This window comes from Simochromis diagramma, unplaced genomic scaffold (genome assembly GCF_900408965.1).
Source record: "Simochromis diagramma unplaced genomic scaffold, fSimDia1.1 OVJJ01000284.1, whole genome shotgun sequence".
Lineage (NCBI taxonomy): Eukaryota > Metazoa > Chordata > Actinopteri > Cichliformes > Cichlidae > Simochromis > Simochromis diagramma.
Window position 1 is genome coordinate 835,039 of NW_024386871.1, and position 20,835 is coordinate 855,873.

General features: G+C 41.9%; 1 protein-coding gene across 1 annotated transcript; it reads right to left on the minus strand.

Moving 5' to 3' along the window:
• Nucleotides 1-2,944: 2,944 nt before the first annotated feature.
• Nucleotides 2,945-9,795, minus strand: si:ch211-262h13.5 (uncharacterized protein LOC571127 homolog). The gene is made up of 7 exons (XM_040031502.1): nucleotides 9,510-9,795; nucleotides 8,605-8,715; nucleotides 6,917-7,004; nucleotides 5,976-6,142; nucleotides 5,377-5,484; nucleotides 4,494-4,580; nucleotides 2,945-3,656 (listed from the first exon to the last, which is right to left on the minus strand). Exons 1-7 carry the CDS (start codon nucleotides 9,726-9,728, stop codon nucleotides 3,213-3,215), a joined length of 1,224 nt encoding a protein of 407 aa, XP_039887436.1. The 5' UTR covers nucleotides 9,729-9,795; the 3' UTR covers nucleotides 2,945-3,212.
• Nucleotides 9,796-20,835: the final 11,040 nt, after the last annotated feature.

The following is a 20,835-nucleotide window of genomic DNA, read 5'->3' on the forward strand; positions in this document are numbered from 1 at the left end:
AGAATGGCAGTGATGTTTTGATGCATTTAGGGAGTCACAGACACTTAAACCTCTGTGCGACGTTTACAACTTGATGTCGTCAGTCACTGAAATTGTTTACATGGCTGTCATATGAGTCCTGCTGGTATTTTGCTAATGTCAGGGGGGATGGTGTTCCGAATGGTTATTTTAGCTTTTTTCATTTTTCATTCATCTTCGTCTCTGTCAAGCATGAAGCTCAAATAATGTTCTGCTGTCTCTTAAATGAAGACATACTGCAGAGACCTGACCTGGTTTGCTCTGTCTTAGTCATATTTCATCTCTTGGCTTATATGTTTCTGAATTTGTCTTTGGTCTGGACTCGACATTGCTCTGTGTGTGTGTGTGGTTTTCCTAATAGCTAGTTTCTGACACACTGGCCTTAAAAAACACTGAGATGCTGCTGATTGAGGATTCTCCAGAGTGACACTCCAGCCAGGTACGAGATGACTTTTCACATTTGTGCTGCGTCTCTCCTCTGTGCTGTCCTGCTCTTTTTAATAGCTCATGTAGCTGTGTTGATAAAGGCCCACTTTAGCTAGCTGCAAGCTTTTAAAGCTTTCCTGAGATGTTTGCACTTTCCTTTTCACTTCAGTGCTATTTGGCACAGTATAAGCCCTGTGGTGAGGAGTCCTGCAATAACAAACCCCGACTTTTCCCCCTGCTTCGCCAGATGTGTTTGTAAAGCGGTTTTAAACCATCTGGATCTTGAGGGATATGGTGTGGAGAATACAAACCTTGCTGTGTTCTACAACACTGTCATCTTGAAAGTTAAAAAATAAAATAAAACGTTCTAAAATATTCCTTTTTGACTCATAAAAGTCCTGTGTGTTAAAATTCTCCAGATAAAGACAGGATGAGGGAATCCTTTGAAAAGAAAATATTACAGTTATTTTCTACTCCATAATTTTATTCTTGGGCTGTACTAGAGGAGATTTCCATGGTTTTTAAATCAAAATAATCATTATTTACCTTCTGTTAGCCCTTTGACCTTCAGCTCATCTTCTGTGTGAAAGTTCATCTTTCAGCTTGGTTCTTCTTATATTACTTTATTCTGATTGGCTGTCTATCACAAACAGAAGATTTAAAACAGAAAAAGGAAACAATTAGGTTGGGCTTCTGCACTTATAACCTAAGCTGTGTACCTGAAATGACTGTGTTAAGGATATCCCCTCTCAAAAAAGTGCACTAAATGGACTGAACCCTGAGCTTTCGGCTAACAGGGCTCACCTGTAACTTAATATTGAATCTTCATATTTCATTTCAGCATTCACTGCTATCTACATACGCTATATGGACAAAAGTATGTTCAAATTCAGGTGTTTTCAGCACCATTTTCTACAGGTGTGCAAAATCAAGCAGACAGCTGTGCACCCTGCCTTTATATATGCTTGTGAAAGAATGGGTCATTGTAAAGCAGGGATGTCTAACTCATGTTACATCATGGGCCCTAACAGCCCACTTTGATATTAAGTGGGCTGGACTCCATTCTGTCAGTGTAAACCAAACATGTAATCCCTGAGATATCTTAAAAAAGAAGTGCAGTTTCAATAGTACATCTATGTCAGTGTTCTACAACAAATAAATGTTGTTGTAACGAATGAGGAAATCTCTACAGTAGATAATAAAAAAATGAACTTTTCTCTGATTTAAGTGTTTATCTATTACTTAATTACTTTGGAATAGTAAAAATGGCATGGAAATGCTGTAAAACTAATGATAAAACAGTTAAAAGTCCAAGTTTATGCCCTCCTTCACATTTTCCGAAGGCGTCCAATGGGCAGATTGGAGTCTTTGCCCTCGGGCCTTTAGCTCTGACACCGCTGTTCTAAAGAGGTACATAGTACTGTGATAAAATGTCATCATTATAACAAGTTTGTGCGATCTCTTCCTTCATAGATATTGCACAACAAACTGTATGTGGTACCACTGCATACTCAAGGCAACTCAGCCACATAGTGGCAGACCACCTAAAGTTACGCAGTGGAGTTCCCAAGTGCTGAGGACTATAGTGCATAAAACTCATCTGTGCTCTGCTGATTCAGTAACTGCTCAGTTCCAAACTTCCATTAACATCAGCACAAAAACTGTGGGCCAGGAGCTTCATGACGTAAGTTTCTTTGCTCAAGCAACTCCTGAAGGTGTCCATATAGTGTATCAATGTCTAACAGGAAGTAAGGGAAAGCATAAAAGGTCACCTTTAAAACATTTGAGGGAAGGATAACAGTAAAATGAAATGACCTAGTGTGATTAATCAGTCCATTATCGTTATATATGAAATGTATTACAGAAAATTGGATGTGAGTTGACGTAGCTGTGCAGCTGTTAGCACAGCACACAGCAAAAAGGTTCCTGTAGTCGGTTGGAGCCTTTCTGTGCAGTTTGTATGTTCTAAATGTGTCTATGTGGGTTCTCACCAGTTTTTGTGGCTTCCCTACTCAGTCCAGAAACATGTGCATTGCATTCTAAATTGGCGTGTACTTGAATGGTTGTCTGCGTCTTTATGTTAGCCCTTTGATGCCTAATTTCAGCAGGGATGGGCTTGATAGAAATTGTAGGAATATAAATGCAGCTGCAGCACGGCAGCTAAAGATTTTGCAGCTGCAGCTGGTTATTTTCTCATTACTTTTTTTAAAACACCCATTTCCTTCTATAGTTCTTCATTTTGTAAAAAATGTGAGAATTATCAAAGAATCAATGAAACATGCTTGTAACACAGGGGCTGCATTTTGCAAGGATATCTGAATTAGAAAAGCGCATGAAAGTTATCAGCTTTCTGATCCATGTTGTTTCACTCAAAACATTCAATTATTCATTAAACTGGTTAAGATTAGTTCCATTAAGACTTTTATTGACAAATTCAGCTCTTCAATCAAAATTGTATGTACTACCAAATAAGTGTAGGCATTGTCAGACTATGAGTGTAAGAATTTGAAGATTCTGTTGAGGGTTTCAAAACAAGTTTTATTGAAATTTGTAATAACATCTGAAGCTATTTTGCTGCATTAGAAGCAGTTAACAGTGCAGCAGTATTAGAGGTCATTTCAGGGCCAGTGAAAAGAGATAGGTTTCCTCTTATTAGCACAAATTATTTTTATGCTTCCAGCAACAGAAAGTGGAACAGTTTATCAGCGTAGGCTCTCGCTGGATAAATCAGAAATGGAAAAATAGACTCCTGAACAGAGCAGCAACACTTAAACAGTGGTGTACCGAGCTGGACCGGGACAGGATCGGAAAGGAGAGGGCCCACTGGGGAAATCAGACAGGAAGACAGGGTGGTGAGAGGGCGAGGTGTTGTTCAAAGCCTGGCGTTTTTCACGGTCACGCCTCTGGTAGCGGAAGTTAAAAGGGGGACGCAGAGCCACAGGGCCTCCGATTTCCTCGGAGGATGAGTCAGAAGCCTCAGTGAGTAGACCTTCAGCAGACTCACTGGAAGAAGAGCTAAGAGGGACAGCTGGGTTAACAGCCACAGAGGGGTCAACGGGTACAGGGTGAACGGCAGTGGGAAAGGGAGGGTCAGAGGGAACAGGCTGCAGATCGTTTCCTGGGCCGCCAATCACAGGTGGGAACGTCGGGATTGCTGGGTTTTCTGGGAGGTCGTGACCCTGTGGCTGCACCGGCCGGAGGACATCCACATTCTGAAGAGATGCAGACAACACCACACCAAATGAGAACTCTTCTGGCTGCACGAATGAATTTCACTCAATACTGTAAAACTACTTTACAAACCACACGTTCTAAAAAGAACTGAGAAGACAACATAATTACAGCGCAGGAGCATACAATTTGAAATCTCACACATAGGATTAAACACACACACACAAAACCACCAACTTGTAAGATATGACAGAATAATTATATGACCACTGGCTTCCATTCAGAGAGTTAAATGTTCACTCTAAAGGTTACTTTAGTAAAAAAAAAAAAAAAAAAAACCCTGAAAGAAAACAGAGAACATGAAACATTCATCAAGTCAAGGTCAAGCAGTGGGTTGTTACACTCCCAACTCACAGTCCCACAGTGTGAACTGACACTAAATGCTACACTTTTCCAGTAGTTTTTGCTTTTTTTTCTCAGTTACTGACATTCTTCTATTAATGCATTTCAATTTTCTGTTCACTTTTGGGTTGCGGATAATTCAGCTGCTATCATTGTTACACCTCCGCTGTGATTTTCCTGCATGTAGGACGTTCACAGTTTTTGATAGAGAACAATCAGAACAGGTTTTTAGGTCAAATCTTGCGTGCACACTGAATGTTGGCTTTTCTATAAATCTAAATCTGAACTTCTTCTTGTCATGGGAGAATAAGAAACATGTTCAACATGCAGTCCACATGCAGTCACTTCTATTCCTTTCCTCCTCATCATACTGATTCTTATAGTTGTTGTGATTTTATAGGATCTTTGCATAAATGAGCTGCCACTTTGGCTTAGCAACGCAATATTAAAAAATATTACGTAATTTCCTCCCATACCTGTACTTTAAACATCTCACAGGACGTCTGGACATCAGGATCAGTATTCATGTCTCCATGTACAGATCCTGTGCAGAAACCTGCAGTCTGAGAGAAGAGTGTGAGACATTTGGTAATGTATTTCTGTGACATACTGGGAGACTATTAAAAAGTAAGAGTATGACACAGGGTGGGTTAAAATAATTAAAATAAAATGTACATTCTTTCTCATTAGCATTAGTTCAGGCAGTAAATGAAGTTAAGCTCAGCAACAGTCCCTGCAGCTCAGCTGATGTTTTTACTAGAAGCTGATATCAAAGCCTGCTTTACCCTGCAAATAATTGTTGTGCATCTGCAAGCCGCTTTGCAACCCACCTGCACCCCACCACCACTATTCATGTCTGAATGAGCCTAAACCATTAAGTGACGTCACATTTTAAACGTAACCGAAGTAGTCATGTCAGCTAGTAAATTATCCATGAAATTATCCAGACGTCACACACACAATGGTGATCAATGAATTGATTTGTAATTAAGTGCTGTTTCAGACAGCGCTGCTTGACTATGTCTGAGTGCTAATTCATCATTAATATACACTTAGCGGCCACGTAAATAGATCTAGAATTTATACAGCTCTTCCATGAATTTCACCTTTGTGAAGTTTGTAATGTTCAATTTTTGTTGACCTTGGAAATGCTTTTGTCCTTCTTGTTTACATACACAAGGAGGCCACAAAATCTGCTTAGCTGGGACACTAAGGACCTAAAAATAAATAATCTCCAAAAGTGGCATGACTAAACAATACAGGAATCCTAAAAAACAATAAATTAAAGCACATTGTACGAGTGTATCTAAATTGGTGTGTGAATGTGTCATTTTTTTCGAGTAACTTCTATACGAGTACCTCTGTGTCCGAGTCGAGTGTCAGTCGCTGGCAGGTGCCTCTTTCTGTCACTCCCTCGGGGCATTCTTGCACTGTGTATTCCACAAAGGTGGCTTTTACTGGCACAGACTGAAATATAAAAATAATATAGGAAGAGAGGAGCAAACTGCAAAAACAAACACAAGCACAGGCACAAATAGAGATGGCAGGGTTCTTTATTGCGGCAGCTATAATGTTGGTTTTTCCATCCTGAAGCTGGACTATCATATGCAAAAGCAGTGTACTTAGCTTTGGTCTCCAAGCAAACTATTCAGTTTTTCTCATTTGCTCCCCAAACAAAAGCTGGGCCATGGAGGAAAGTGCCTTCAGTGATCCTTTGCAACCTTGCCAGACTCGTCTATAACTACTGCGTGATGGTGATGCTTGTGCAATAATGGTTCTTATCTGGAACACAGAAGCTCAAAGGTGCACTGTACCTTCTGCATATGTATACCCAGAGAATTTCCTTAAGTGTGATTTCCCCCCATAAACATAATGTTTGACGCACTGTCAAGCAATAAAATTAGCCCCGCAGCTTTCTTCCCCCCCATCAAAGTTAATAACAGTATATCTAGCGATACCTGTGCAGCAGCTCTGGTAATTTTTTTCACCCCGAGCCCTGCAGCCATAGTGGACGTCCTTTTATAGGATACCAGAGTGACCCGAGCAGCAGTCATGGCCTCGGGGCTGTCTACGGAGAGCAGGAGGGGGCATGTTGGGCAGATCTGCTGGAGTTTCTCTGGAGAATCTGCAGAAAGCAGAGAACTGAATAAGAATGAATAAGTAAACGTCTGTATTAAATTACATGAGCAAACAGATGATAGAGACTGGATAAAGCAGTGGCACTAAATTTACAGTGAAAGCAGAAAAGGAAAAAAAGTCATGTCATTTTGAACGGATACACAACTTTTTGCTGTCCAAATGCACTTAAATCGGACATCTACATCTCTTTTCATGACAGTGAGGTGTAACCTGCTTTTGCTGATGTCTCCAAAGTAGCACCAAACCAAACACTGTGGCAGTGAGAGAGAAGGGAAATCGATTGAGATCGGGGCGAAATCATAATTTTCACGCTCGACCTTTTGATTTGTCATAGTGGGAAATTCACTAGTGTGACTAATTGATAATTAATTAGGACTCAGCTCCATTAGACTGGGCCATCATTAATGTTATTAGTTACACCTGCACGTAACAAATTGAGATACTCACAGTGAAACGTCGATACTTTTCTCTCCTCAGGTCTTTGCTGTTCTTTCTTATGAGAATTTTTCCTTACTGGATATTTACAATTTCTTTGTTTTAATTCAATATTTTCTTTACCTTAAATCTCCAGCTTGGTGTGGTATCCAAAGCAGCACATGCCAGCTGCATGATCTCTGATGCTACACATTATTTAAAGATATCAATAAACAGTGGGTATCTAATAATAGATGTTATGTTGCGACTCATGTTGCACAGCACTGTATGCATGTGACCTTCTGTGTATGTGAGCAGTTAGTGGTTAGGAACCTGCTAACGTTACCTGGCACGAGAGCACAGTCGTAGCTGTATAAGTAGGAGTAGCCCTCTGGTGTGTGCAGGATGGTGGTGTTGCAGTTGCCAGAGATTTGCTTTAAAAAAATTTAAAAAAAGATAAAACAGACAGAATTCGTGATTGGCCCAATATCAACCACTTCACTACAAAGACTTGGCACAATGTGTTCAAACAGATGCAAGACAAAAAAACTTTGAATGTACTCTTCTATCAGTGAGACCAGTGTGAGTGTTTTGGCTTGTGTTACTTCTTCAAAGGGCTGTTTTTGGCTTATAAGTCGCTCACCTATACGGAAAAGAAATAAACTCATTTGAATTTCCCATTGCCGTAAAAAAAAGGTTGTGTTTGTAAGTTTTAGAGGACCGACATTCACCAGCCACTTTGTTAGGTACACTATGCTGCTAGTACTGGTTTGGACCCCTTTTTGCCTTCAGAGCTGTCTTAATTCTTAATAGCACAGATTCAACAAGGTTGCTGGAAATATTCCTCAGACATTTTGGTCCATGCTACGTGACAGAATCACGCAGTTGCTGCAGATTTGTCCGCTGAACACTCATGATGCGAATCTGCTGTTCCACCACATCCCAAATGACCTTTGTGACATGATGCTTTATCCTGATGGTAGCAGCTATTAGAAGATGGTTACACTGTGGACACTTTCGGCAACAATAATCAGGTAGACTGTGATGTTTAAATATTTATTTGGTACTATTAATTGTTAAAATGTGCCAAGAAATGATCCCCCACAGCGTTACACCACTTTCACATGCATACATTCATGTCATTTACACCACATTCTGACCCTAACATCCAAATGTCATAGCAGAAATCCAGACTCTTAAGGGAAGTTCAAGTTTTTCTAGTCTTCTGCCTTATCTGACACGAGTAGGGCACCCAGTGTGGTCTTCTGCTGCTGTAGCCCGTCTGCTTAGAGGTTTGTGTTGTGCAGTAAGAGATGCTTTTCTGCATATCTTGGTTGTTTCCTTGCTGTCATTTGAAAGCTGTCTGGCTGTTCTCCTCTGACCTCTGATGCCAGCAATACATTTTCACCACTCACTGGTTGTTGTTTCTTTGAGCCCTAGAGATGATTGTGTCTCTCATTGTCTGATGAGCCCAGTCCAGCCTGTCTGCTATCAACAATCCATTAATAAACCAACAATCATTAACGAGCAGTTGAACAGATGTACCTAATAAAGTGGCCCATGATTGTGTTGCCGATGGTTCCTTTCATCCTTTTGTCAAAGGAGCTGCTTTTATGATTAAATCAATAGTTTTTTTTATAATGGAAGTTTCATAAGTAAAATATGTAAAATATGTAAACCATAAATATCTATTTTAACAGAATAGATTTTTCCATTTTGTGGGAAAGATTTCCTCCAAATGCCCAGTTACTGAAGAGTAATACATTTATGCTTTGAAAAAAGTCACAGTAATAAAATAGATCTGCCAGTGGAAATGGGTAAAGTGACTGTGACTTCTGAAAGAACGCCCTGACACTTCCAAAAACTCAAAAATACCTTCATGTCCAAAGTTTCATGTATATGGTTTAAGTGTGACTTTCTTACATTGTTCAGTTACAGTGTGGGACATATCTTATAAACAGTGCCTTCAGGCATATAGGGGCCTCCTACTCGTGCGGACACGTGCTCTTGTTTGTATACGTGTGAACATCCTACCGTTTCCATGAATGGCCTGACGTCACAACGTTTCCATGGTTTCTTGCTGCCTGTGTGACACTTGGTCTCCAGGACTTCCAGGTCGAGGTAATACACGTTGCCTGCCGGGCCCTGTAATTCAGAGTATAAACACATGCGATAAAGGAGAGCAGGCATTAACAAAGCTATGAGGCTCAAATTTATGAGAAGTCCTCCTGCCAAGTAGCATCATTTGTTCTGTTAAGTATATCAATAAGGGACCATTTAGGAGGTGCTCTGTGTAATTCCACACAACACTTTGTACAATAATGATTTGTCAACACTTTGCGCCACAGTAATAGCAGCCTTTTTAGGTCATGAAGTTGATCTGAGCCTCTTAAAACCTGATCTATCCCACAGTCGGGCCACTATAGCCTTCAGCAGCTGACAGCATGAAGTTCATAAAGTCTGTTGTGCAAGGTTTGTCCCAGCAGTGCTGGACTGAAATGACCTGGACTTTATTAACACTCGCTTCAATCCTAGAGGCCTTTTTTCATGAGGCGTGAAAAAGGAATGGCTTCCCGTTTTATGATATAAAATTATGTACTTTGATCTTAATGCTACATTTATTAAAAGCGACATGCACTGATGGCGGCCATTCGCACCAAAGTGTTTCTTGTTGTTTTTAGTACTTACGTTGCTGCTCCCTAATGAAACTGCTGCTGTTTTTCACAGCTTTCATGTAACCCAGTGGGTCCCCAACTGGAGAATCTAGAAGCCACAGCGAGTCCTGGAAAAGGGTCATTTCTGATTTTTGTTGTTTTAAATCTTATCAAATGGGCTTCCCCTGACATGAATCTGGTCACGGCTGTTACATATAAACACTTCCCACCCTGGTCTAGGATGAACAAACGTGTTTTACAGCCTCCTCTGGTCTTTGTACTAACCTGAGCGTGCAGATGGACATTTGCGATGCGGTTCAGGGCAAACTTGTAGCCTTCGCTGCGATCCTCATTGATGTAAGTGACGGCCAAGCGAGACAGCTTCTCCACCGCTTTGTCGTTACAGGGGATGGGAGCAAGTTCAACTGGCATTAGTACGACACCCTCTCCACACACACACAGGATGTGAATGGATAGTGATATTAGATGTAGTAATTTGTCCATGACGGCAGGTGGTTTTAGACAGGAGCCAGAAGACAGGGCCGTTTTATAGTGAAGTTTGTTCCCTTGTGTTTGCCTTCAGTCGAGGCATTGACTTTTGGAATCAAAACAGGACGAACAGGACAGCTGAAATGACGCCAAGGACAAAGTTTATTTGACAGCAGAGAGCTGATACTTGTGAATGGATGTTCCTGGTATTTATTTAACCCCTGGAACACGCAGTCGTCAAAGGCAAATAGAACCTATGTCAAAACGGCCATTCAATATACTTATTCCTGTGGCTCCAATATTAAGACTGGGGATTATTTTATTGTTTCTGCAGGAGTTGTTTCCATACTGTGCAAGAGGTGTATGTCATGCAAACTAAATTAGTGCAATAGATACCTCATTAAATGACGATGAACACCAAAGAGAGCGTGCAATGCCTTTAAGACTGGGTCGCTGAGTTGGACTGTAATATTATTATCTCACCAGTAGGGGTCACTGTGGATCTGGTAAGATGCGGGTTGAGAAATCTATCGGTCCACCAGGCAGAACTGGGTTAATGATTCACTGATATCAAGTTAATTACTTTAGCATTTGATGTTGATGTTGTCTTAGAGCCTCATAACTCTGATATTTGTGTTTTCCTATCTTCATTTTTTTTTCCTGAGGAACCCAGCTGCCCTTAATCCTACTCAACTTACTTTGTTGTGGTAAATAAGTAACCATAGTCTAATTGTTTTAGATTTTATAAACTAGTGTCATGTTTACAAAAGAAATCAGATTTTCTTTTTTAAATAAATGGGAGTACATAATGTTCCTTTTTAAGTAATAAACAGAAGGTAAGGCCCTCGTAGAGAGTGTGCGTTTGTGTGTAGAAGTACGGCTGCTTCCATTGTTCATGAGAACATCGATGACTAATGTCTGTAACTGCAGCTCGGTACAGACTGGCATACAGGAGAGCACACGTGCGTGGCCTATCTCGTTCTCTCTTGGTTCTCTCTCTCTCACACACATATGCTTGCATTTAATTAATCATAGATTTTACAAAGCAAAGGTTTTTTTGTCATACACTGATGAATAAAGAATTCCAAAGCATTAGTTTTATACAACTGGGAAATACTCACATTTGCCCTCTGGCAAGGCTGTAAATCTAAGTAAAGCTAAGATGCTGTTAGCTTAGCATAAAAGGCAGCAACAAGGAAAAACAGTCTAGCTGTGGATTTGACCAGGTGGTGACCTCAGGGGTTAAAAATGATGTCAAGACAGAAAGGGCAAAAGCAGGCCCTCAAATGGCTACTCGAGGCTGGCTCTGAACCCGAATCACTCAGAATAGGTCAAAATGCCCAACCTTTCATCTGGAATACACGTGTTTACAGCCTTTTGCCAAAATAAATAAATAAATCCTTTGATTCTCTGTAGATAATTTCCTCAACTTTTACAACTGACACATTGCTTCCTCCCTTTAGCAGTTGCCACAATGGATCTCCTGTCTTCCATCTCACTCTGCTCGTTGAATCCTTTTCTGTCACACCAACCCTCTGCATGCCCTCCTTCACTGCATATGTGAAACCCCTCTGTGGTCTTCCTCTTTTCCTCCATATTCATCATCCTTTGTCCATTATATCCACTATCCCCCTCTGCACATGTCCAAACTATCCCAGCCTCACCTTTCTGACTTTACCTCCAAACCACTCAACCTGAGCTGTCCCTCTGATGTTCTCATTTCTAATCCTGTCCCTTCTGGTCGCTCCCAACAAAAATCTTATCATCTTCCACCTTTCCATCTCCAGTCTGGCCTCCTGTCTTTTCAGTTAGTGCCACCCTCTCCAACCTATCCATCATAGCAGGTTATAAACCTTCCCTTTCACTTCCCTCTCCCTGCAATCCTTCTGTCACAAAATACCCCTGACACCCTGCCTCCACTCTCTTCTTCACTTCTCCTGTGCACTCTCCTGCTTTGGGTGGTTGACTCCAAGTATTTAAACTCATCCACCTTCACTTACAGTTAAGTAATGCTGTGGTACGTTCACTTCGACTGACACCTGCACAGTCCGTGGATGCCACGAGGTCTCAAAACAGGAGATTACAAACTGGTGGGTGATGTCGTGGTCGCTGTATCCATCATTTATATGCAGTCTATGCCTTACATAAAAGCTATATAGGTGAATCTCTTAATGAAGGACCTGCTGGTATGACACGGCAATGCTCTTTGTGTTAAGCTACATGCTGGTGGTATGAGAACCCTCTCAAGTCCATTTTTCAAACTGTTGATTTTTCTAGTTGCCTTTCATCCAGAAATTAAGATCATCTGAGTTTAGTGTGTAAAACGCCATAAGCCAGTTTGTTTATACGTTTCAGCGATTTTCACTTTGCTGGTGCTTTCGGGTTGAAAGTACACCTGGAGTGGTTAAAATATTTAACATAATATTCCACCGCAGAGGGTTCTTTTTTGCAAGCATCTGTCCAGGGATAATCATTTAATCCATTTCAAATATTCACTGAACCAGGTTCAGCTCTCGACAAGGAGCAGAAGGAGGGAGGGAGGGAGAGAGAGAGACTTGCTCAGCAGAACAAATTCTACTAATATCAGGGAAAAGAGAGAGAGAGAGAGAGAGAGAGCTGCTTCCATGCTGTGTGCGCCCTTTGTGTATGTGTGCTTTCATACGAGAGAATGTGAACCGGTGTTTGTCTGTGTGCACATTTTGACCACGCAGAGCCATGCATTCATGCGTCAGTGTTACCGGGAGCCAGTTGTGTTGCTGCAGAAAAACAGAAAGAGTCTGTGGGGGAGAGATAAGAACGGCACGGCTGCTCCAAGGACTTGCTCTACCAGCACAACGCCAGACCCAAGTTAGACAAACCTCCTTTGATGTGAGCACTGAGTAATCTCCCCTTCTGCTAGCTGCGGATAGATGCCACACTGTAGTGATGCCCAGGCCCTGATACGAGGGGGCTGCTGCCACCGGGGCTCCTGCTGTTCACTTTGTACAGTCATGAGCCTGCGGGAAGAGAAGAGAAGAGAAATTTGCAGCGTGACGCTGGTCTAAAATACGCTCTGAAAGGTTTCACTGAAGTTTCTCGCAGAGCAAAGTTTTACTCTGACATGGTTTAAATGCTGCTTCAGAGAAGTTCATTAGTATTGTTTTCAGTGGAGAATTGCAGTCTTCCATGCTCTAAATGCTGTTTCACAGACCTTTCCACCTTGCCAAGAATAAATTTCTGGGGGGAACCCCCCCCATCCCTCTGTGTCACATCCCTTGCCAGTAAAAGAGGAAAAGAATTGGTTTCTGTACTGCATGGTGCATTTAGGAGGAGGAGGGAGGGGGGGAGGCCAGTGCCATTTCACTTTCTAATCACATCGTACCTGGGATGTGTGTTTGTCTTTCAGAGTATTTACATTTTGTCTTTTATCATTACTTAGACTATCTCCCACAGATTGGTGTGAATAAATAGAACAAGTGGACAGGACAACAGCCAGCCTTTATCTTTAGAAAAAATCACGCTCTTCCATCTCCATCTCGCCTGGTTTAATTCTCACACTAGCCTTGCTTTTGTCTTCTCTTTTGCATTTTATCTCCCACTGTGTTTTTGCCGTTTCTATTTCTGCTTTTTTCTGACTTGAGAAGCTTCTGGGAACTCGTTTTTTTAATCTTACTGGTCAAAGTCTGCAAGGAGACATTACATCAGGGAGAGAGGAAAGAGGAGGAAGAAGGATAATTCCCTCATTTAATTGGTTTCAAACTTTTTTCGCCCCTGGAGGACCTGTTTCCTCCGCTGTTGTGGCCAAAACACGGACACTGACGCTAAACCCATTAAATTTCACTGTAATTGGTCAAGCCACGAGCTCGTGTTAGCAAAAGCTTTCACAGTTGATTGGCATTCTCCGCAGCAGTGGTCACAAATCCCAGTCATTTCCCTTGGATAAAGTAGTCAGCTTTAGACTCTTAATTTCCCCACCGTGTATTCAGCCTCTGCTTTTGCAGCAGCAGCCAGTAAATGAATGGACACCTGCACCAGAACACGGCTTGTTATGTGGGAAGTCTTCCTGCCTGCACTTAGTGGCACATGCTTGTTTTTTGCTTAAAGTAGAATAAGGTTTTTAATTCAACATTATTATCATTAATATTCTCATTTTACAAAACAAACTCCAAGATACGAACAGGTAAAACAGCATTTAGTGTCCATGTGAAGTGCTGGGCCACCAATTGCTGCCTGCACAGGTCCAGTCTGGTTTAGCACTGATTCCAAGTCTCTGGAGATCTACTGGACAGGCGGAATATCCCACATGATATTACAAATGTTTCTGGTGTTCTGATGATAGTGGTGGAAAGTGCTGTCTGATGCACTGGTTTGAAATCTTCCATAGGGCCTGTGCGCATTTACCTCATGTTATTGCGTCTAATCATTTACTGATCCCTTGTGCCTCATGGATGGAAGCCCTATTATCCGGGAAGAGACCACTCCTATCGAGATGGGAATGTTTTCTTTCATTATTACATGTGATCACTCACTTAAAAAAAACTTAGAGTTTGGACTTTCCTTTAATCTTGCCATCCATCTGTGTGACTTGGGTGTAACTGTGATTCTGTTTTAATAATGAATAATAATAATAATGGATTGCATTTATATAGTGCTTTTTGGGACTCCTCAAAGCACTTTACAATACCACTATTCATTCACTCACACATTCACACACTGGTGAAGGTAAGCTACAGTTGTAGCCACAGCTGCCCTGGGGCAGACTGACAGAGGCGAGGCTGCCATGTTGCGCCATCGGCCCCTCTGGCCATCACCAGTAGGTGGTAGGTGAAGTGTCTTGCCCAAGGACACAACGACTGAGACTGTCCGAGCCAGGGCTCAAACCGGCAACCTTCCGATTACAAAACGAACACCCAACTCTTAAGCCACGATTGCCCTTTTTTTTTTTTTGCCCACAATAGATAGATAGATAGATAGATAGATAGATAGATAGATAGATAGATAGATAGATAGATAGATAGATAGATAGATTCAATGCATTTAAACGCATGCTGATCATTTCATTTAGAGCTGCATGTAATGCATAAATATCACCGCTATTAGTGCTCAAAAGCAGCAGCAGCTATTTTTGACATGGTTCCACCAACTGAAGGAAGTATTCCTCTGAGTTTGGTGCATGCTGACATGATTTCACACTATTTCCGCAGATTCACGAGCGGCACATTCATGCTGCAAATCTCCTGTTCTGCACTCATCTGCAACATCCCAAAGGTGTTCTACTGGATTAAGATCTGGTGAATGGGGAGGCCTCCGAAGCCCAGGGAAGTCAATGTCGTGTCATAAAATCAATTTGAGACGACTTTTGATTTGAGACTTGGTGTGTCAGCATGCTGGAAGCGCCCATTAGGAGACGGCTTAATCATGGTCATGCAGAGGCCACTCTGATAGGCTGTGCCACTAAGACCATGCATTCACCCAACACCATTACACCACCAAACTCATAGCCTGGACTACTGACACACGCACACGCAAGGCCGGTCGGTGGATGGATTCAAACTGGTGATGTCTGCTCTGAGCCGGCACATCTGTAGCCTCAGATGTATGTTCTCGGCTGCCGTGGTCTTCTGCTGATGTAGCCCGTCTGCCTCGAGTTGAGAAGGGTTTTGGTTTATAAGATGCTCACAGTAATAGTACTCGTCTGACCTCTCTCTCTACAATGCACACTCCCACAGGAGCATTTGGTTTTTTTTCCACTGACCTGTGTGGATTGCAGAGAATGTTCTGGTGAAATTCCCAGAAGTACTCAGAGCAGCCACTCTGGCACCAACGAGTCATTGAGACAGCAGTTCGCCTCCTGTTCTGGTGTAAACATTAACTGATGCTCCTGTATTCTGTATGTGCAGGATTTTATTCATCGTATTGATTGAACCATTATATGTGCTTCCTGTATATGCCTTTTCAGAACAAAACCAAAGAAGTAAAGTAACATTTCTTATTATGCTTATTGATATACTTACGATTAGACTTATTAATAGCACTTAACGGCACATCATAAGGATCTAGGATTTGTCCACTCATTTGGTTTTAGGTTGACAAATAGGTAAACAGCAAATCAAAACCCCATTATAGTGTAATATTAGTGACCCAGGATAAATCCAAAATCAATTCAGTTTAATTCAGATTTATTTATGTAGCGCCAAATCACAACAGCAGTTGTCTCAAAAACCCCAACAATCAGGTGACCCCCTACAAGCAAGCACTTGGCAACAGTGGGGAGGAAAAACTCCCTTTTAACAGGAAGAAACCTCCAGCAGAAGCAGACTCAGGGAGGGGCGGGGCCATCTGCGGTGGCCCATTGAGGGTGAATGGAGGGAGGCAGGACAAAAACACACACTGTGGATGAGAACCAGAGTTTAATAATAATAACTAATGATTAATGCAGAGTGGTGTATAAAAAACATACAGAGAGAAAAGTAGTGAGTGAAGAAGAAACGCTGTACATACTGTATATCTATAAATATGCAATATGGCAGCAGCCAGCACTTTGAGTCTAACAAAGCCGACAGGAGATTGGTTTGAGGGCACTTGTCAGCACTTGCAGATTGTAGTAAGTAAATATATACCTCCTGTCTATTAACTGTTAATTGGTCATTATAAACTAGCTGTAGGTATAATGACATGTGACAAGCGTGAATGCTTGTCTGCCTGTATTAACCCTGTGATTACCCTGAATGAAGTTAAATAGCTGATTGATAAGCCACTGGATAGTTCTGTCCAATGATGTTAAAAGAATATTCAATTAAGTGAACATTTAGGGAGAACAATTGCTGTTTTTCTGTATATTGATGTGCTGTATGTCTAGTTAGGTTAATTGGTGATTCTAGGAATAACAAAAATATATAGATTTGATATAGAATTATAGATTTTCTGCACCAGTGGGATAATCACAGCTTGCTTGCTTACTGAGAGGTATTTGCTGTGTGTGCTTTCAAACCAAACCAAACTCCTCAGAAACGTAGCTGGCATTCACTAACAGGAGACCCTCTCTCTCTTGTCACATGCCTTCACTTTATTTAACATTAGAGCAACATTAATTAACGCGGCTTTGTTTTCCTGCACATGCTGCCGCCACGGCCGCCACGCGGTACAAGACACTGCAAGCACAGGGATTTAGTGTGACTTGCAGGGAGAGAGAGAGAGAAAATACTGTGGAACACAGCTATGTCAGGGTGTGTTATAGAAACCCAGAGCTGGAATGATGACGCACAGTGTGAGAGACTGGCTCAATCACTGAATGTGATTGAAGTACCGCGTGTGGCACTTCAAACTCTGCCTCTCTCGATGCATTGCCCACTCCTCATTTTACCTCCTCGGCCAACCCTAAGATGTATCAGGACCAGTCACCTGCTACCCACCGCACAGCTGGACCTCTGCGCCTGACACGCTGACAAAGAAAATATAATACTTTTTTTTGTTTGGCAGTAATATTGTGGCTATTTGGGAAATGTCATAACCTCTGCTTCCTATTTGTATTCCAAGCATGTGTCTGTGTCTGTGTGCGTGTGTGAATATATTAAAATGTGTTTGGATGCATGTGCTTATTTGCACAAGCTGTACAGTGTTTGGAAGCCTGAGCGCAGGTTGTTTTGCCGGCCTGTGTGTATTTATGTACTTTTCTGTGTGCGTGTTTTTACATGCGTGTGTGTGTGTGAGAGAGAGAGAGAGAGGGGTTAGTGAGAAGTCACTGAGTCAATGCATGACCTTGTCTAACCGACTGGATATCAAACTCATGACAACTAAAACTTTTCCAGCCCTAAAGCCTATTTATACACCCATACAGGCCTCTTTGATGTCGGCACTTAAAAGCACCACTAACTCACCCTGGAGGGAGAGCCCGGCACATAGAGGATGCTGTGGATGTCTCAGACTGCCTGTGTATATATATGTGTGTGTGTGTGTGTCTGTGTCCGTCTGTTCTCGTGAGTGCACGCCAGCTTACATGTGAGAATGTGTGCGTATATGTGTGTGTGTCATTTATGAATGCCCCCCCCCCCCTTTGTTTCAGGTGAGGTGTTTTTGTTTGTTTCAATACGTCTAAACAGTCTCGGGATATTTGATTATTCACGTTTTGAACAATGGATCCAAATCTTACAGGCAACTTTCCCTATTGTTCAGTGGATATACTATATCTGTGTATTCTTCCGTCAGCAACAACAATCTGCGGGCTACGTCGTTCCTCATCAGCCTGCCTTACATACCACAGACTTGGGATGTCGTTGGCAGCACGCCATTTCAATTATCTTTCGCTCTCACTTTCTCCAGAGTAATCTTTTAATCTTACTGCTATCCACCGAAGTCTCAGCCCAGTCTTTGAAAATCACTTAGCATTTTTCCCCCCTCTCTTTAATGTTCATCAAATATTGAATTCTTTTTTTTTCTTTTTTTCAGTCTGAATGTGTGTCTTGCAGCAGCAGCCTGTGCGGACACCCGCTGCATGCTTCATAATAATAATAATAAGGATGATGATGATGATGATGTGGCTGGGGAGCAGCGCTTTGATGATCAGGTTCTGATGATTGTTTGTACACCACTCTTGTGCATGAACATTAGGTGTGCGTCCCCGCCAGTGGGTTTCACTGTTTTAATAACCAGTTAGCAGTTTTGTGCCTTGCAAATCTGGAAATGCATCACCAAAACGCACAGATGATGGTTTTATATATATTAATTTTAAGATGAATACTTCACTGCAGTCTCAGATCTTCACATTTGTTCAGATACTAGTGGCTGTGATTTGACTGGATCAGGTAGTATCTCATTGTACTGCATCGGGACTCATATCAGTGTGGCAGTAAGCCAAGTGGAACAAAGCATTGTATTGTCTCATACTCAGTGTAATCTGTCTTTTGAAACAAGGCGTGCGAACTGTTAAGTGCAGGAGAAAAAAATTACATGTTTTGACACCATGCCGCGACAGATGCTGCTTGTTAAGTTGTGGAGTATCACAGTGCTGCCACTGCTCGTTTTCTCCCTCCTTTAGGGTTTGTTTGTTTCAGCTGCATTCGGATCAAGTCTAATTATCCTAAAACTATTTTGTTTAGGTCAGAATTTCAGGATTTTGAGTTACGTGAGCTCTGAAAAAGTACTTTTTTGCTGAAAAGCAATGATTTTAAGTAATTTTATTTCAATTTTGCATGTAATTTTGATACAAAAATACAAAGAAAAATTTATTTAAATGGAATCTGGTCAGTGAAATTTACTTGATTGGTATATATTCAGTTTATGCTTCCATTTTCTTCTGCTTATCCAATTCAGGGTCAAACTGGGGGGACTGGAGACTGTCTCAACTGCCATAGGTTGGTACACCCTGGACAGGTCACCAGTCTGTCGCAGGGCTAACACAGAGACACACACACTTACATTTAAACCTATAGGCAATTTAGAATCATCAGTTGACCTAACCCCACTAACTCCATGTCTGTGGCCTGTGGGAGGAAGTTGGATTAGCCGAATGCAGACATGAGGAGAACAATAGCAGCTACAGATGGTGGATTTGAACCAAGGACCTTCTTGCTGTGAGGCAACAGTGCTGCCCTCACTTTATACCAAGCAGATTTCAGATTCAGCTGCATTTTACTCAAAAGTATTTTTTGAGTGTATCTGGTGTATCTGGGTGTGGTTGGAGACGTGGTATACTGCACCTGTTGCCACAGTTGCTATATTTCTCTGCAGGAGTGGAAGTCAAACCAGTGGAAACCACTGGAGTTGTGCCAGAAATCAAGGTTTTTGCTGCTGTGAAATTTCTCTTTAATTGAATTCTAACTAGAAGAAACTGACACGTTAGAGATCATTCCCAGCTCTGAGGATCAAAAAAATACAGCTAACAAGGCACACGCATTAAAGAACACTGGCTTTCTTTACTTGACCTTGGCCTTTCTTTCACTGGAGCTCGATTGATCCTGGTTTGATGTTTGAATGAAGACGGCTGGTTCGGGGTAAAATAAAAATTCAGGTCCTGGCACCACTCCCGCGCAGTCTGTCTCGTTGTCTGACTACCACTCTTTGCTTGGCTGCATCTGACCAAGTATCTGCCTGATTGCTCTCTCTCTCTCGCTCTGTCTGTCTGTCTTTCTTTCTGCCCATCAGATCAGTGTTACTCACAGCGAAAGAGGGAGGATGTGTGAAAAGCTCATGCAGAGAGAGCAACCCCAGGAAATGCCAGCCAACGAATCACTGAAACAAGGAAAGGGTGTCTGCGCATGTGTGTGTGTGTGTGTGAGACTGATTGTGTTTGTGAGTACATGAAAAGCTACACGTGTGCGTATGTGTGTGTTGCATGTCATTTCCTTCCTTCTAGTTTTCTACCTGTCTAATTCTCTTCACTTGAATGCACAAAACCCTTAGCCTGACAGTGTCACAATCCATGGCAGGAATATCAAAAAGCCCTGTTGTTCTACTTAAAACGGGAAAGCTGTAAATATGCTGCCACATTCAGATGCGCGTACGCGTCAAAATGCACGATGTTGCGCACAGACTCGAATGGGCAAGAGGCCGCGTTTACGTTGGCGTGTAACAGCGGCTCATGGAGTTTTAATGTTGCGTGCATACCTGCCTTAATATCACCGAAGTGGCTGTTTGAGTCAAGATGCACATGGGCGGCGTGAGGAACATGATGATGTAGTCATTTCGACACTTTAATCACAGATGATTCAACACTTAAACGCTGTGAGAGATGAAATAGAAACGTGCCCTCTGCCAATGATATTAAGCATTAATGGATAAAAAACACTTCACACACACGCACACATGTACACACACACTCTTGAGGGGCTACTGCAAGGAACAGTTGTGCAGCTTTATCAACCCTGTAATGGGAAGCGGTTTGTGGTATTAAAAAGGAATACGTGACTATGGCAAGCAAGTGGAGGCGGGTAGCGCTGGTCTGCTGGGAAAAGTGAGAAGGCAGGTCTCTTAAATCCCAATGACCACTACTGTGTAACACGATGCTGGTCTGGAGAGGACCGACCCTTGCCGGATACGGTCAATCATATAATAGAATTAATATAATAATGACACACAATAAGCAAAATGCACTTTTTTACCATGCTTCAATGTTGTGTTAAAATCCAAAACCTGACATCGGCCCAAA